The sequence below is a fragment of the Canis lupus genome, chromosome 22, assembly GCF_048164855.1.
Source record: "Canis lupus baileyi chromosome 22, mCanLup2.hap1, whole genome shotgun sequence".
In the NCBI taxonomy this organism is placed as follows: Eukaryota; Metazoa; Chordata; class Mammalia; order Carnivora; family Canidae; genus Canis; species Canis lupus.
Window position 1 is genome coordinate 21,203,057 of NC_132859.1, and position 17,126 is coordinate 21,220,182.

Consider the following 17,126-nt stretch of genomic DNA (forward strand, 5'->3'; position numbering starts at 1 on the left):
TTTTCACAGCAGCCGGGTGAGAACTAGTATCGTGCCCACCAGAGGTCTGGGGAAATGGGGGGATATGGCTTGTCCAGGGTCACATGGGCAGCTGGCAGAGCTAGGACTGGAATCCAGCACCATATGTCATCCGCCGCCAAGGAGGAGCTAGGAGCTCTCAAGGGCCGCGCTGCAACGCAGGGGCATTACCCTGCGACGGGAAGGGTCTCCGAGCAAGGCTTCCTTGCGCTCGGCATTTATTAATGGCGGAAACTTGAGTGGGGGCCTGGCCCAGGTTGGGTGGGCCCTCTGGTGCCAAGGGCCACCAGGCAGATGCCGCTGTAAACACTCCGGAGACCGGGAGCCAAAGGCCCTGCTGCTGCTGCTGGCTGGCCTGGCCGGGCCCCACTAAAAATAGATGGGCTCTCAGGTCCAGCTCCCTGAGCACAGCGGGCAGGCTGCTCCCTGCACCGGCCTCCTCCTCTGCCCCTCCCCCCGGCCCACCAAGCATGAGCCAGGCTTCTAGAAGGAACAGAGATGTTAAGACTTCCACCGCAAGCCAGAAAGACCTGTGAAGTTGATGCCCAGCGGTCAAGCTCCAAGCCCCGGTGCAGCGGCAATCGCAGAGGTCCTGACCCCAACACCCTGCCCATCTCCCTCTTACGGAGGAGGCCCTCAACCTCCCCGACGCCCCCCCCCCCCCGGGAAGCAGTGGGGCCACCCGGTGCTGTTGTGCCTTCCCCGAGCGCTCACTGCGGGCAGCGCCGCGTGATTTCCGTGCCTGCTGCGGGCCGCCCGGGAAGCCGCTGGCCGGGGACGCGCTCGGGGCGCCCGGAGGGGAGGCTCTGCAGCGGCGGCTGTGCGGCGCGGCCCGGGCGCAGGTCAGGGCTCGGCTGGGGATTTCCTTTCAAAGGTGACTTAGAGCCGCCGCGTTAGGGTAGCGCCCTCCCGGGCGGGCCCTAATGGCGTGTTTGGCAGAGTCAGCGAAACGCGGCGCCCGGCGGCTCGGCGGCGGGGGAGCGCCCTCTCCCGCGCCCTCGCCGCGTCCCGCGCCGGCCAGCGGCGCGCACGGGGCCATTTGCAGCGCAGGCAGCCTCGAGAGCGGCCGCGGCGCACCGGCGGGGAGCGAGGCGACGCCATGGAGCTCAAGAAGGACAGCAACGCCGTGTCCATCGACATGCTGCTGATCGTGCACTCGGAGAAGCGGCGCGCCGCGCAAGGCGCGCACTCGGAGCGGCAGGCGGACCCGGGCGCGCCGCCGCAGCGCCGAGGAGGTAACGCGCGCCCCGCCCGCGCCCCCGGCCCCCGCTCCTCGGCCTCCTCGGCCTCCTCGGCCTCCTCGCCCCGGGGCCCGCCCGCCGGGGGGCGCCCCACGCGCCCCACGCGCCCCCACCGAGCCCGGCCCCACCGACCCTCTCCCCGCCGCTGCCTGCGCCTGTGCCTGTGCGCCGTGGCCCTGGCGTCCCGTGGCAACGCGCAGCCCCGTGATTGCCCTGGGGTGACTCCCCGCGCGGGCTTGTCGGTGCTTCCGTCACCCCCCCGGGAGCCAGCTTCCTCCGGGCCACTCACTGTCTGAAGGGTGCACAGCAGGGTTGGAAGATGCCTTGGAGGAGGGGGGCCGGAGCCTCAGGCCTGAGCCCTGCGCCGCCGAGGCCTGCTCCTCACACGGCACATTGCAGGGCGCCCGGGGGCAGCCAGGGGAATCTGGGCGCTGAATCAGACTCTGAGACCGGGAGCTCCCGTCGCGTCCTTGCACAACTCCTGGCCTCAGTTTCCCCTTTCCTGAAGCCGCTCCCAGCGTCCCACAGTAGAAGGTATAAAGGGCGGTGCAAAAGGCACCGAGGCTTGGGTAGGGGAAGCTTAAAATCTGCTCTCTGCGCTCTCACGGAGCTACTCCTTTTACTCTTCCTACAGACCTTCTGAGGAAGGATAGGCTGGAAAAGTAAAGTGACTGCTTATAGAGCAGTGGTGGAAAGCAGCACTCAGGCCCCTGTAATCTCCAGAGAGGACACCTGAAGACAATAGAGATGGAGAATAGCAGGTGTTAAACAAGCCTCTCGGAATTTGGGGGACCACAGGTCCTAGGTGTGTGAGAAAGCCCTCCCGAGCTGCCTTGGGGGCTGGTGTGAGGTTTGTGCTGGACTGACTGTGGCCCAGTGCTTTGGGAGTGATGTTTTACAGCCCATGCAGCAAAATGACTTCTGCCTCCTGCCTGCCCTCCAGCTCCAGAGCTCCTCTGAGTCTGCCTCTGGCTCTTCTGTACACAGAGGCCCTGTGTGCATTGAACACCTGCCTTCCATCGGCCATGCTGAGGCAGTGGCGCGGCCACTGGCTTTGCCCCCACCAGTCACACAGGCCAAAGCTGCCCCATAATTCCTGGTGACCTCTTGGGGGGGCCGGGGAAAGAAATAGATTGTGGAGAACTGCGTGTGTTGACAGGTACTCCAGTCTCCGGAGGGATTTGGGGCTGGAAGTTGTTTGAGTTGGTTCTGTGTCTGCCGCGGGCCATCCCGGGAAGCCCCTGGTTGGTTCTTTCATTCTCAGAGCTGCTCCCAAGAGAGGTGGAAAGGGGCCACCCCAGTATTTGTAATGAGAAAATTGGCAGAGGCCATCCACTCCTTGATTGAAAAGAAGCTGCTTCTCCTCCAGAAACTACAGTCCAGAGGCCATCCCCAGTGTGTGGTGAGGCCAGAGGGCCCCTATGAGGCCCAGCTCTGGGTCGGCCTGAGTCCCATCTCCCTTCCCCACTCTGATTGCATCTCTCCTAAAAGCTCCAGGAACACAGGGAAGCCCCAGAAATGCCAGGGATCAGGACTGTTCCCAGAGGTGTCCGACCCCCAGCACAAACCCTACATGACTCCATTGATGCATTTCACACTCGTGACCATGACGTAAGGAAAGAAGACCCTGCTTTCCAAGCCCTTTCTGCCATTTGTCTCCAAAATTTTCCTGAAAGGAGGTTTCTTCCAGACATTGTGCCAGTGTAGAGACTGGTGTCACTTATTTACAATCAGACAGTTTTATACCAAAGCAGAGAAGACGGAGAGTGCCCAGCCTCCAAGTCTGCTGGGCAGTGATGATGTCCAGGAGGCCCCTGGCTAAGTCGACCTATGGCCCCACACAGCCAAAGGCAGGGAAACACTGAATTAAACTAGCTTGTTCCAAGGCCTTCTCTTGGTGTACAAGATCCCCAGGCATCTCCTCCTGTCTCCTGTCTAGCCCAGGTCCTTGGCTCTGCAAAGGAGGGCCTGAGCTCCATTATTGTCACAATGCGGAAGACTGAGTGGAGATATGATTGGGTGGTTTTCTGCTGTGTCTTTGTGGCAGAAAAGAGTGAGAGGGACAAGGAGGCAAAGATAGCGTGTGCTATCTTTTGGGTTTTGGGTTGCCAACAGATGCTCTCTGTTCTTTCCTCTATGGCCTTTCCATTTCCTTTATGCCGTGCTTCTCAAAAGCATGCGTGGACACCCTTGCCTCCTATCATGTATCCCCCAGCCATGGAGGAGGTGGCCTACAGCTGCCTGCACCAAGTCTAAAAGAGCTCCCAAGTCAGGTTTCATCCCTTAAGTCAATATGATGTGTGCAATCCACTCCACATATGTGTCAGTGAGGGTTCTCAGTGGTTAGCCCCAGATACTGACTGCAGAAAAGAAGAGCGTCGGGAAGGGACTGGGGGCTTGCAACGGTTGCAAGGGCTGGAGATCCAGGCTGGAGGCCGATCTTCTAGGAAAAGCGCCATAAGCTACACAGCAGAGCTGCTCTGGTGAGGACACCTCTGTTGCCACCAAGGGACCTTAGGTACTCCTTCCTCACCAGGAGCTTGATTTTATTGCAGCCGCTCCCTGCCAGGACATACACCGTTTCTGTGCCAGGAACTTGACCTTGCAGCTACCACGAGAGAGAGAGAGAGAGTGCTTCCATTCCCTCCCTCTTGCATCACCAGGCCCCAAGACAGAGCCAGACACAGCTGCATCTGACTGGCTGTGCCTAGGCCACATAGGTCCCTGCTCTAGCTGCAAGGGAGGCTGGGAGAGCAGGCAACTATCACTTCTAGTTTCCACAAGGATAGGCCGTCTTTGCCCACCCTCATCCTCACATCATGACTCTAAAAGTGGGAGATTCACCAAAATGAATGGTGAACATCTTCCACAGTAATGCTTCCATATTTCTGCGAAAGAGATGTAGAGTGAAAACTGGGCATCTGCATTGTGAAAATTCTCCCTGGATGATCCTGATTACCAACCTCACCACCTTTGAAAACTACTGTTTTAATATTTTTCTTTTATGTTTTAAAGTACATCTCATTTCGTGGGCAGCCTCCCTTGGATCCCGAGAGAGCTGGGTTCCAGCAGCCCCACTTCAACCCAGATACGTTAACAACTGGCCCATCACTCACTGGCCCGGGTCTTCCCACCATGAAGACCCTCATGCCAGACCCTGTTATTTCACAGGACTCCAGGGTGTCGGAAACGGAATCCGGAGATGGCAGAAATTCGAAGGAAATGATGTGCATGGTAAATCCTCTCTTTTCATTTTCTTTTTGATCTCTGTCATTCAACACATGGAAAAATGATAGGAAGCATTAGATTTCACGTGTTTGAAAACGGGCTCTACACACCTCACCACTCAGAAGGTGACTGCTCATGACTCAGTCAAATCTGGAGCCTCTGTGACCCCCAAAAGCTTTCCCTGGCATCAGGTCCCTCAATTTCTTTGAGGCTGTGGGAGGAGAGGAGAGCAGTGCCATAAGGTTGAGCGCTCACTTGTTCACTGGCTACATATAGGAACGGACTTAACATCATCATTCGGCATGGCTAGGTTTGAGTAAGTTCCCACTGGAGGTAGGGCTGCCCATGTCGTGCAGGGCATCCATCCTTTGAAAATTTTTCCAAACAGAGAGGATAGTGGCCTGCTTTGGGACATTATTACTCCCGGCCTAGTGCGATGGGTGCTGTGATTCCTGGCTGTCCTGAGACTCACAATATAGTAAGATCTGAGAGAAGTCACTTTCCAAAGCCTCCTTTCTCTGGTGCCAGGTGTTTGTCACCCCACAGGCCCAGGGCATCTCTGGGAATGCCATACATGGACTGACCATACCAGGCCTTATTCTGTACCCTTCAGAGATTCATTAGCCCAGCTTCCAAGAACGAACATCAGTGAGACTGCACTATAGGCATATGAGAATTCTAGTAAGAATCAGAACTCTGCTCCCTGAGCCCCAAGAGAGGACACAGTCAAATCTGGGTTTATCAAATACTATTGTGAAGAAACCACTCCCATGACCCTCCACAGATGGGGAACCAGGACCCCAGTTGACTGAGACCATCCTGAAGGTAACAAAAGGGAAGGATGAAATTCTAAAAGTAAATTCATTCAGTCATTCCCTCAATAAAGGTCTACAGTGCTTACTCTGTGCCAGGCAGGGTTCTAGTTGTTGGGATGAAGACAGTCAAGAACCCCTGCCCTCATGGGGCCACGTTAGTGATCATAATTATAATGATGTTTACTGCAATTGAGTTTCAACATCCTGGAGGTAAAGAGCTTTCCTGTGTCCCCTGCCCTGTGTATGAGGACAGATCATCCTCAAGACATATCCCTGCCCGGGAGACCATCCCTTAGGGTCCTGGCTAATGGGCATGCATGGTGGGATGGCTTCCTTTACCTTGCTTCAGGGCTATAGGATGGTAGATGCACCTGCTCTAGCTGTACGGAAGCAGATGCCAAAGTTAGTGTAACTATGCTGCAGGCGCACAAGAATTATAGGAATAATTCCACCAGAAACCTGTCAGCTGCAAAAATGCACAGAGCCTATGCAGATATGCATGCTTGGCCAGTGTACAAGTGGGTACGTGGAAAAGTGGGTTGAGGTGGAACAAAAGAGACACAGCGTCTTCATTTGTTATAACTCTCTTACCTTGAGTTGTCTGAAATTCATCTTATGTCTTCTCAGCCATGTTATTACATTAGGAGAAGATTGAAATATAGTGAATATATCCTATTTTTACCACCGTTAGGGCCCTGGTTTGAGGGAATGTTAGTGGAAAAATACAACAAATAAGGAGGATCATGGAGCACCTGGCTGGCTCAGTCGGTGGTGCATGCAGCTTTTGATCTCAGGGCTGTGGGTTTGAGCCCCACACTGGGTGTAGAGATTACTTTAAAAAACTAAAAATCTTTTAAAAAAATAATTTTAAAAAAGTGAGGATGGTGAAAGTAGTTCTTGAAAAATCACCCAGGAACTGAGAATTTCAGGTAAGTAGAGGCCTGGGGAGAGGCTCTACAGAGCCTGGAAAAGGTAAGAGTTGCTCCACTCCACAAATATAGGTAATTTAAAGTAAAATTGTATTTATATTTTTCAAATTGCACATTTGTATGCATGCAGAAATTAAAATTACGGCTTCTCTATGTTTTCTGATGGTGAGATTCTGGGTTCATACTTTCCCTTGCTGGTGTCCAAGGCACTCAGCCCTGGAAACTGGATGGCTTTCATCCGCAGAGGAGGCAGCTGATGGCTTGTGCTGGTGGAGTGTGCACAAATGTGGCTGAACATGGGACTGATCCAAAAAGGCACATGTTCCCCTTCTTGCTGCCCTGTGTGCTCCTTGAACTGGGGCGTTGGCAGGGTGGGGGGAGCCTGGACTGCTCCAAACTTTTCCGAGCAGCAGGTGTTTGGGCCGAGCCAACCCCACTAGCTTGCCTGGCAACGGGCTTCCCCTGCTGTGATTGGCTGCTTTCCTTGGTCCTGGCCGAAGTCTGCCTAGCAGCACAGGGACCGACACCCCATAGCCACAGGGAAACCAATTGTGCAGCCCTGACTATAAATACCCACAGCAGCTATGCCAGCCAATCGTGCTCCTTGAGGATTCCCTTCCCGGATCCTGTTTCCTTCATCCGCCAGCCCAGCAGAGATGTAGCCAGCTGTGCCTGAAGGAGGCAGCCTCCCTGTCCTGGCCTGAGTCTGGCCTAGAGCTCTAGACCAGTGTCACCCTGGATTGGCACACCCAGTGCTCCTAGCCCTTGGCCGACCCACCGACCTCAGCCCATGGGGTGAGGGTCCTGGCTGGGCCTGCTCATAGAAGGCTGGGGCAGGCAGGTTCTCCAGGGCAAGACCCTGCCAGGTGGATCACAAGTCCAGCCCAGCTCAGTGACCTGCCTATCCACCTTGACCGGTTTCTACGTGGGCCCAGGTGTGGGAAGCCCTGAGTGGCAGATCTGATCAGGTGCACAAGGGAAGTCATCTGAATGGAATCTGCTTAGGCCAGAGCCCCAAAGGCATGCTTATTTCCAGCTCAGGCACTGGTCCTAGTGGTCACTTCCAGTGGCAGGCCGGACAGCCTTTATGCAGACCAGTGGGAGGCCAGGGGAGAAGGTGGCAGGCCTTCTGGGTGGTAACAGCGGGAAATGCTCTGCTGCCACAATGCTGGCCCTCCCTCAACCCCTTCCCCGCCCCCCCCCCCCCCCCCCTTAAGCAGCCTCAGCAAGACTAGGCCACCACAGCAGCTGTTAAGGGAGAGATATAGGTATTATGCTGAGTGAAATAAGTCAATCAGAAAAGGACAAAAATTATATGGTCTCATTCATTTGGGGAATATAAAAAATAGTGAAAGGGAATAAAGGGGAAAGGAGAAAAAATAGGTGGGAAATATCAGAAAGGAAGACAGAACATAAGAGACTCCTAACTCTGGGAAACGAACTAGGGGTAGTGGAAGGGGAGGTGGGTGGGGGTGGGGGTGACTGGGTGGCGGGCACTGAGATGGGCACTTGACGAGATGAGCACTGGGTGTTATTCTGTATGTTGACAAATTGAACACCAATAAAAAATAAATTTATTTTTTAAAAAAAGGGAGAGATATAGGAAAAGATGTTGCTTCCCATAGGACAGGCAGGTGAGTCTGTGGGTTCCCTCTTCGTGGCCTGTGGCAGGAACTGGGCATTTCTCCACAGTAGCCTGACCCCACTGGGGGACAGCTCTGTGTTCACATAGTGGGTGTCCTGCAGGTTTCTGTGAAACTGAGCCATACTGCAAGCCACCCCAACTCCTAAACTGGAGGAGAAGGCAGGCTGCCCCCATTCTTCTCAGAGGGAGGCAAGAGGTTGATCTAGGAATCAGGAGACTTGGAGTTCAAGGCCCTGGGGGCAGGGTCTATGGCCAAAAGCTAAATGTCCAAGCCACGGGCCTATCGACTATAAAATAGGGGATAGGAGCCTCGAAGACCGCTCCACAGAAGTTGTGATGATCAGCCAGGCATCCCTTTGCACTTTGGCACCTGAGTCCAGCGACACTGAAGTTGGGACTTACGGTTACTTAGCCCACAAGAGGTGTCCCCACCTTCTTTAGAAGAAACCCAGCCTCCACTGGCACCTGCTGAGAGGCGTAAGAGTGTGTGTGCATGAGTTCGTAGTCATTTGCCTCTTAAACATGTGGATGTGCGTGTGGGTGTGCACAGGTTTAGGCCAGGCCTGGGATGAGCTCAGCCCCCACCAGCCTGCCTTTCTTGCAGACACACACAGCTCCCTGCTCTGCCTGGGGCAAATTCCACCAGGGTCCCAGTGGTCACTGAAGGTCCTTCTCTCTCTGTCTTGCTCAACAGGAAGCCTAGCGGAGAAACAGAACCCTCAGCAGACCCAGGTCATTACGTCCTACGACAACCAAGGTAAGGGATTCACCACTCCCTGTGGCCTCTCCTCCACCTCCTGTGTGTCTGGATCTGTTGTCCAGGCCAGAGACAGCAAGTGCAGAGCACAGACTGGGGGAAACAGGGCCTTCTCTGCCCCAGGGAGGTTGGAGCACCCTCTCCCTCTCCTCCTCACATCCCAGGGGAAACAGTGAGAGGCTGCATGGTGACAGGAGGTAGAGTAGTAAAGTCCTTGGGCCACAGAACCCACAGCTGTCCTCATCGCCCTCACTGTCATCACTAGAGCTAACATTTATGAGTGCTAAGCATGTGCCAGGCACCCTGCCGATTCATTTACATAATTATTCTCATGTAAATGAAGCTTCACAGCACTCCTATTTGATCAGTCCTCTCAATTATCCTCTATTTACAGATGAGTAAACTGAGGCTTGGAAAGGTTGCCATGGGTCTGCGAGCACAGGGCCAGTAAGCAGCCCGACCCTCCCCTCACAGCCACCACCAAGGCCTCTGCTGTTAACCTTCACACAGCAGGGCTTCTCGGCGCCTCTGGAAAGCAGCCTTCACCTTGCGTGCTCACAGTCAGAGCTTTCCCTCCTCCTGTCACAGCGGTTCCCTGGCCTCTTGTTCCCGAGACTGAGCCTTCCAGGGCCTTCCACCCAGGGATGAATTTGACTGAGCAAGGGGAAGTGAGAGGGCCCTTCTTTGAGAATCCTTCCCTTGCTGGGACGGGTTCTGGGGGCTCTGAGTGGGCATCACTGGGCTGACTCTGCAGTTGACTGGATCTGAGAACAGGGGTAGGGGGGGTGGTAAAGACAGGAGGACTCTACAGCTACAGCTGCAGGGGAGACCAGGTTAAATAGACACACACACACATACACCCCAGCTCACTCCCACTTCACTCCTAACACACACTAACCTCTCACCTTGGTTTCCGGCTCCTCATTAAAGACTCAGGCCCTGGTACCTGAGAGGCCTCATAGACTCAGCCCTAAGATCATACTACTGTGGTTCTCGGTGCTGACGTCCTGACTTGTAAGGAAATTATCTCATCGTGTCCAGGGGGCAGTGGCAAAGTAGGACTCGCCGAAGGACTCAGAGCCTCTCAGAGAATGGCTGTCAGAAGCACGGACTAAGCCAGCATCCCCAACAGAAAGGCACTGGCCGGCGGTGAGGAAAGGCCTCTCCAGACGGGTTAGCGGCACTAGGCCAGCCTTCCTTGCAACCAGGGCCAGTGTGCCTTGCAGCAGAATTCCCCTGGGCACACGGCAGAGACAAACCTGTGCCCCGCTGCTTCCCTGAAGTGGACTACCAGCTCACAGCTCAGCACAAAGCAAAAGTAAACAATACTGCACTGGAATGAAAGTGGATCAGCCACTACCTCACTGATTTGCTTAGCTCTGGCTACCCTGGTTGATGCGGTCATGGTGTCATCACTGTTTGTGCACAAGAAAGCGGAGACAGGAGACGCTGGGGTCCCCGAGCTGGGCGCACCTGGCAGCCCTCCACACTGCACTGCCCCCACTGTGTCCTAGGCAGATAGGAGTGGGATGGGGCCCACCAGTCACTGGAGCCTCACCTGGCACACCACACTCTGGCTTTCATGGGCTACTCACGTTCTCCCTTCCAGCTTTCAAGGCTTCCAGCGGGCAGAAAGGAGGGTGGCCTTGGTGTCCTAGGTGCAGAATAGAGCCCTGTAGGTTGGGATGAGATGGGCCCAGGAAGGTCTTACGAGAGCTTGGGCCACAGTGAGGGAAAAGGCTGCCCCTGTCTGGGGCTGAACTAGAGTCCACAACAAAACAGGCAAGGAGCTGTTTTGTCCCTGTGGAGCTGACACCCTAGTGAGGGAGCCAGACAATCCTAAGAAGAAAAATACAGGTGTCAAAGGAGGCTGAAGGAAGAAACAAGGCTGGGAGGAGGATGAGGATAGGGTGGGTACACATGGGTGTTAGTTTCCTATAACTGCTATAACAGATTATCACAAACTTGGTGGCTTAACACAAAAATGTATTCTCTCTCTCTCTTTTTATAAGATCACTTATTTATTTATTTCTTCATGAGAGATACACAGAGAGAGGCAGAGATATGGGCAGAGGGAGAAGCAGGCTCCCTGTGGGGAGCCCAATGTAGGACCTGATCCCAGCACCTCTGGATCATGACCCAAACCAAAGGCAGATGCTCAACCACTGAGCCACCCAGGGGTCCCCAAAATGTATTCTCTTAAAGAGTTCTGGAGACTACAAGTCTCAAGTCAGCCTCCCTGGACTAGGTCAAAGTGTGGGCTGGGCAGGTTCCTTTTGGGGGCTCTAAGGGTGAATCTGGTCCTTGACTCTTCCAGCTTCTAGAGGCACTTCTTGACTCGTAGCTGCATCACTCCATTGTCTGTAACCATTGTCATCTTACCTTTCTCCCACTTAAGTAGTTAAATCTCCTGACTCTGTTTTATGAGAATCCTTGTGATTACACTGAGCCCACCAGATAATCCAGGATGATCTTCCTATCTCAAGATCCTTAATTTAATCACATCTGCAAAGTCCTCTTTCCTATATAAGGTAACATTCACAGGTCCCCAGAATTAAGGCATGGATATCTTTAAGGACTGTTACACAGCCTACCACCCTGGGGACAATTTAAAGCAGAGTAGTTGAGAAAGGCCTCCGTGACATTTGAGTGAGGGAGGAGGGGTGGAAGCAAGCCTTGGGGGCACCTGGGGAGGAGCTTCCAGCAGAGGGAGCACCAGGTATGATAAACTTTATGCAAGGGGTGACAAAGGGATCATTGGAATCTTGGATCTTCATGTGGAGGGGTGCTTCAGAAGATTACTCCAGAACAGGTGTGTGGGTAGAATGACAAGAGTGATCACCGGAGCCCCCGTGATTTCAGGCCCCAAAAGCGATTCCTTGGTTTTCTTCTGAGGCTTTCGTCCCTCCAGGTCATGTACCCTTGGTCTCATGCAGACGCTCTGTGCCTTCTTTGATCACACATGCGCTAGAGTCAAACTGCCACATTTCTAGACCTGGGACACTCCTGTGGAGCTCTGCTCTGCAGAAAGAATCATAATGGCCCCATGTTTCCAAGAGCCCAGCGAAGGCCTAGGGCGGATTAGGGCCCTTCATTCCCCACCATCCCACCCCCCACCCCATCCCCGCTCCACTGGGCTGATGCTCCAGAGGCCTTAGCCCACTTTGTTGGCAGGTCATCATCTCATGACTAGAGCTTCAGGGCAGACCTTGCCCGCTGTGTCTGGCAGAGGCTGGTGAAGGTTCTACAGAGCTAGACTGCTCCTCCCATCATCCCACATGCTGTTCTCTAGGCAGAAACCGCAGCACAGCGCTGCTGAACACCTACCCTGGAGCTCTTTCAGGGCGTTTTTTAATTACAGATGCTTTAGCTGAGGCTTCCTGACTCTCAGCTCCTGCAGAGAAAAATTTCCAGGAGAAGAACCCGGTTATTAACCCGAGTTCTAGTTATGGAAAGCATGAGTGAAACCTCCTTAAAATCAAGGATGGCAAATATCTGACATGTATCCCCTAGCCCCCCCCCCCACACACATACACACCCACTTGTGTACACTCACATTCGTGTGCACACACATGCCCACAGTCATGGCTAATTGATTCACACTCCAGGCAGCCACTTCCAGTCAGTCAGAGTTAATGAACAACATGAAATCTGTTTGCCGTCTCTGCATTAGATATTCTGAGCAAATTAGGCCTTTAGACAAATCCTCATTCAAACCTGCAGAGCCCCGGGGAGGAGCTGCTGGGGGAGAGAAGTCTCCTGACCAGGTAAAAGGCAGACCCAAGGCGGTGGGCCATAGACGTGCTGGGGCTTGCCTGTTACATCTCCACATCGGAGGGGAAGAGGAAAAGGAAGCAGAGCTGGTGGGATCTGGAAAAGCCCCAGGAGCCACTTGTCAGGGGTGACAGGAAACAACCACTAATATGGTGTTCCTAAGACAGCCAGGGCGGCAGCTTCAGAAATGTTGTTTGGGTGACAGTTGGCAGAACCGGGGAGGGGCGCTGTGAGAGAACCAGCCAGGTGACCTAAAGTCCCAGGAAGGGCCTCCCCCGGGGGTGGTCGTGACTGTTTAGATTGGTTCATGATATCTGACTATACTTAGGTTTTAGATCTTACTTGAAATTTTGCTCCAAATGATGTTCCACTCTTTACCATTGGAGATTGGTCCCATTAATTTTTTTCTTAAATTAAGAGTTATATGTGATACAGTTATGTAGTAGTCTGCAAAACCTTACCATTAGGGGCACCTGGGTAGCTCAGTGGTTGAGCATCTGCCTTAGGCTCAGGTCCTGATCCTGGGGTCCTGGGATCAAGTCCCAGGATGGGCTCCTTGTGAGGCGCCTGCTTCTCCCTCTGCCTATGTCTCTGCCTCTCTCTCTGTGTCCCTCATGAAAAAATAAATAAAATCTTAAAAAAAAGAAAATCCTACCGTTTCACACCTTTAGGAAGCCCAAGGCTCTCCATGGTTCTCTAACCATGGAATTAATAAGGAAAAAATAATACATGAGTAGGAAAATAGGCAATTCACAAAATAAGAATTTTAAATGGCAAATGAGCATATGAAGAGCCTTGGAGAGCCTGGTTTCAGAGGCAGAGAAGCCCCCGCAAGGGCCCGTACACACAGGTGTACAATAAGAGTGGGTACAGCACTCCCGCAGATCAGGGAGGCCAAGGAGCTTTGCTGTTTTCCTCAACGGGGACTGATTAGCCCCTGACTCAGGAAGTCAGGGGCTCAGGGGAATATTGGAATTTGGGCCCCTGTCCTAGAGCGGGGAGAAAAGATGAGGTACAGGAAAGGAAAAAGGAATTGGAAATGGCTGGGTGGAGCTTGCAGGCCAGGATCACGTCGGAGTATGAGAATATCAGCACCACCTTTTGCCAGGGCTTTAACAGTACCTTGTTTTCAGCTCACTCATTCTTGGACAGAGAAACACGGCTGAACTGGGGGCAGTGGGAAGTGCCTGGAAGTTAGATGTGAGAAGTTTGGGGTGGAAGTGTGTTGTTGACCCCCAAACCAAGTTGTTCAGTTTTGCAGCTTCTTTAAGCTTCTGGATGAGGTTGCAGCCCAGCATTTTCCAAATTGTGTTTCACAAAATGGTCCTGGGGTAAACTGACTTCTTCCCTGCAGGACTTCTCAGGGCATTACACATTGTGACCTGCAAAAGGGGAAAGAGAGAGAGTGGGCAGGTTTTTAAAATCCTTTTCTTGTAAGACATCTTGCAGCCAAGTACAGCCTGGCACCCACTTTGGAAAACACCTGAAAGTATTTCAGATGGAAAAAGTGAAAAGGCAGAGGAGAACAGGCCCATTCAGCATGAGAAGACACACAGGGAGTGTTGCTCTTGGCAATGGCGCCTGATCCTATGACCAGAACCGAATTATGCTTTGAACTCTCAAATGCTTAAAGTCTTAATTATAAAGTCACACACTGATTTTCTTTGACAGTGAATGTACCAGAAACTACACTCAAAGTGATGTTAACCTCTTCAAAGTAATGCTTTGGAAGGCCACATTGTAGCTTATAAAATTGTTTCAGAATTACCCTCTTTAGCATGCAGAGCAAGTTTATGAGCTACACAAGAAAGTCAGTATTGTTATTCTATGAAAAATAATTGCAATACACTTTGCAGGAAGGGGTTCGTAAAAAGAGCTCTTATGGAATTAATAAGGAAAAAATAATATGTGAGTAGGAAAATAGGCAATTCACAAAATAAGAATTTTAAATGGCAAATGAGTATATGAAAAATACATTAAAATTAAATACACAAAAATGAGATGGCATTATTCATTAATAAAAGTTTCAGAGATTGATAAAAATCAAATGTCAGTGAGTACATCAGTGATCTATTTTTATATTACTAACCACCCCAAAACTCAGTGGCTGAAAACAATAAGCCTTTACCAGCTCACAAGGGCACAGGATGTCTGGGCGTTCTTGCCTGAGACACACCCAGTTTATCGCGGGTCTTGGCCGGGTTTGCTCACGTATTTGTGGTCAGCTGGTAAGTTGGCTAGAGATCGGCTAGGGTCTGCTCTGAGATGCCTCTGCTCTGTTCCACGTGGTGTCTCAACCTCCAGCAGGCTGGCCTGGGCTCATTCACAAGGCATTTGTCGCTGGATTCCCAAGAATGAGAATGAAGGCTGCAAGGTTTCTTGAGACCTAGGCTCAGAGCTTGCCCAGCATCACTTCTACTGACATCACATGCTAACTAGCCAAACCAAGCCATAGGGACAGCTCAAATTCAAGGGACATAACAAAAGACCTCTCAGAAGTGCAGAGTTTTGTGACCAATTTTGCAATCAAACCCAGCAAGAATGAGCAAAATGGACATCCTCTCATGTTGTTGGTGTGGTCATCGACCGATAAAAATCATTCATGGGAAGTTTGCCAATATATAACAAAGGCCTTCTCCATAACCTTTGATCCATATTTGAGAATTTATTCAAAGGAAAAGTGTGTAAAGAGATATGTATCAGAATGTTCATGCATCACTGATTATAATAACAAAACATTTGGGAAAAGTTAACTATCCAACCAAAAAGGGTTGCTTATATGGATTATACACCATGTAGAGAATGGAGTACTATTCAGCCCACTTAAAATGATGACGTAGGACTAAATTCACTGACGTGTGAAGAGTCAAGAAAAGAAAGCAGGTTACAAAGAACATGTTTACTATTATCCTGCTTTGGACTTTCTATTTTGTATCTTTCTGTATCATCCAGATTCTTGGTTTAATTCTGCAAAAAAGCTCAGTTGGTACTTATTTTTATTTTTGTTTTATTTTAAATTACTAAAATGGAATTGTCTGATATATAGTTCTATGGGTTTTAACACATGCACAGCACATGCTCATGTAACCACCCTTACAATTAGAATACAGGGCAGCTCTGTCACCCCAAAATTCTCTTGTGCAGAATCTCTGTAGTTACATCCTCTCACCTATCCTAAGAGTTTCTTTGTATTACTGAGAAGTATTCCTTGATATGAATGTACCACAGGGCGTTTATCCATTCACCCATTGAAGGACATTTAGGTTGTTTCCAGTTTGGGGCTATTATGAATAGAGCTTCTACAAACATTTCTGGATAGGTTTTTTTTTTTTTTTAAGATGTTATGTATTTATTCATGAGAGACACAGAGGGAGAGGCAGAGACATAGACAGAGGGAGAAGCAGGCTTCCTGTGGGGAACCTAATACAGGACTCGATCCCAGGACTCCGAGATCATGACCTTAGCCAAAGGCAGATACTCAACCACTGAGCCACCCCGGTGCCCCTCTGTAGAGGTTTTTGTGTGAATGTAAGTGTTTATTTCTCTGGGGTAAATATTCAAGAGTACAATTGTTGGATCATATGTTTGGTGTAGGTTTTGTTTTATAAGAAACTGTGGAACTATTTTCCAGAGTTGCTGTAGTACTTTATAATCCCACCAGCAATGTATTAGAGATCTGATTTCTCCACAACTTTGTCAACATATAGTATTACCGCTATTTTTTTAAAAGATTTTATTTATTTATTCATGAGAGAGAGAGAGAGAGAGAGGCAGAGACACAGGCAGAGGGAGAAGCAGGCTCCATGCAGGGAGGCTGACGTGGGACCGAATCCCAGGTCTCCAGGATCACACTCTGGGCTGAAGGCAGTGCTAAACCACTGAGCCACCCGGGCTGCCCTATTACCACTATTTTTGATTATTGCTCTTTAATAGGTATGATACCTCATTGTGGTTTTAATTTGCATTTTCCTAATGACTAATCATGTTGAACATCTTTTCATGGCTTATTTGCCATCTGTACTCTCTTTGATGAATATTTGTTCTTTTACCCATTTTTTAATTGGAATGTCTTTGCACATCTATAAAAAAATCAATTTGCCATATTTGTATAGCTCTATTTCTTAACTATTTATTATGCTACATTTATCTATGAATCTATCTCTTTGCCAGTATCGCACTGATGACTGTAGCTTTATAACACATCTTAAAATCAGATAGCTAGAGTCCTCCAACTTATTTTTTTCAAAACTGGTTTGACTACCCTAGTTGCTGTATCTTTCCATCTATATTTTAGAATCATCTCGCCTAAATGTCTTCCAAGGGGTTTGATTAGAGTTGCATTCAATCTGTATAGATCAATTTAGGGAGAATTGCCAATTTAACAATATTGAGACTTTCAATTCATGAACATGGTATATCTTCCCACTTATTTAAGTCTTGTTAATTTGTTTAATAATATTTTGTAGTTCTCAACATATGGCTCCTGAACTATCTTTTAGATTTATACTTAGACATTTCAGTGTTTTGGAGCTGTGGTGAATGTAATTTTTACATTCAATTTCCAGTCATTTGTTGTGAACATAAATATAAGTGATTTTGGGGTGCTGACCTCATATCCTATGACCATGCTAAACTTTCTTATTAGTTCTAGGAACTTCTTTGTAGATTACTTGATACTTCCTATGTAGACAGATGTGTGATTGTGATTAAGGAAATTTT

The 17,126-nt window shown here is 50.5% G+C and overlaps 1 protein-coding gene across 1 annotated transcript in view; it reads left to right on the forward strand.

Annotated features, from left to right (window-relative positions):
* The first annotated feature begins 1,042 nt into the window (after positions 1-1,042).
* The window catches only part of KY (kyphoscoliosis peptidase), a 48,223-nt gene continuing 32,139 nt past the window's right edge, over positions 1,043-17,126 (forward strand). The window contains exons 1-3 of the mRNA XM_072792654.1: positions 1,043-1,253; positions 4,431-4,493; positions 8,571-8,633. Of these exons, the coding sequence (XP_072648755.1) occupies positions 1,118-1,253; positions 4,431-4,493; positions 8,571-8,633 (262 nt within the window). The 5' untranslated portion in view covers positions 1,043-1,117. The remainder of the gene's footprint in view (positions 1,254-4,430; positions 4,494-8,570; positions 8,634-17,126) is intronic.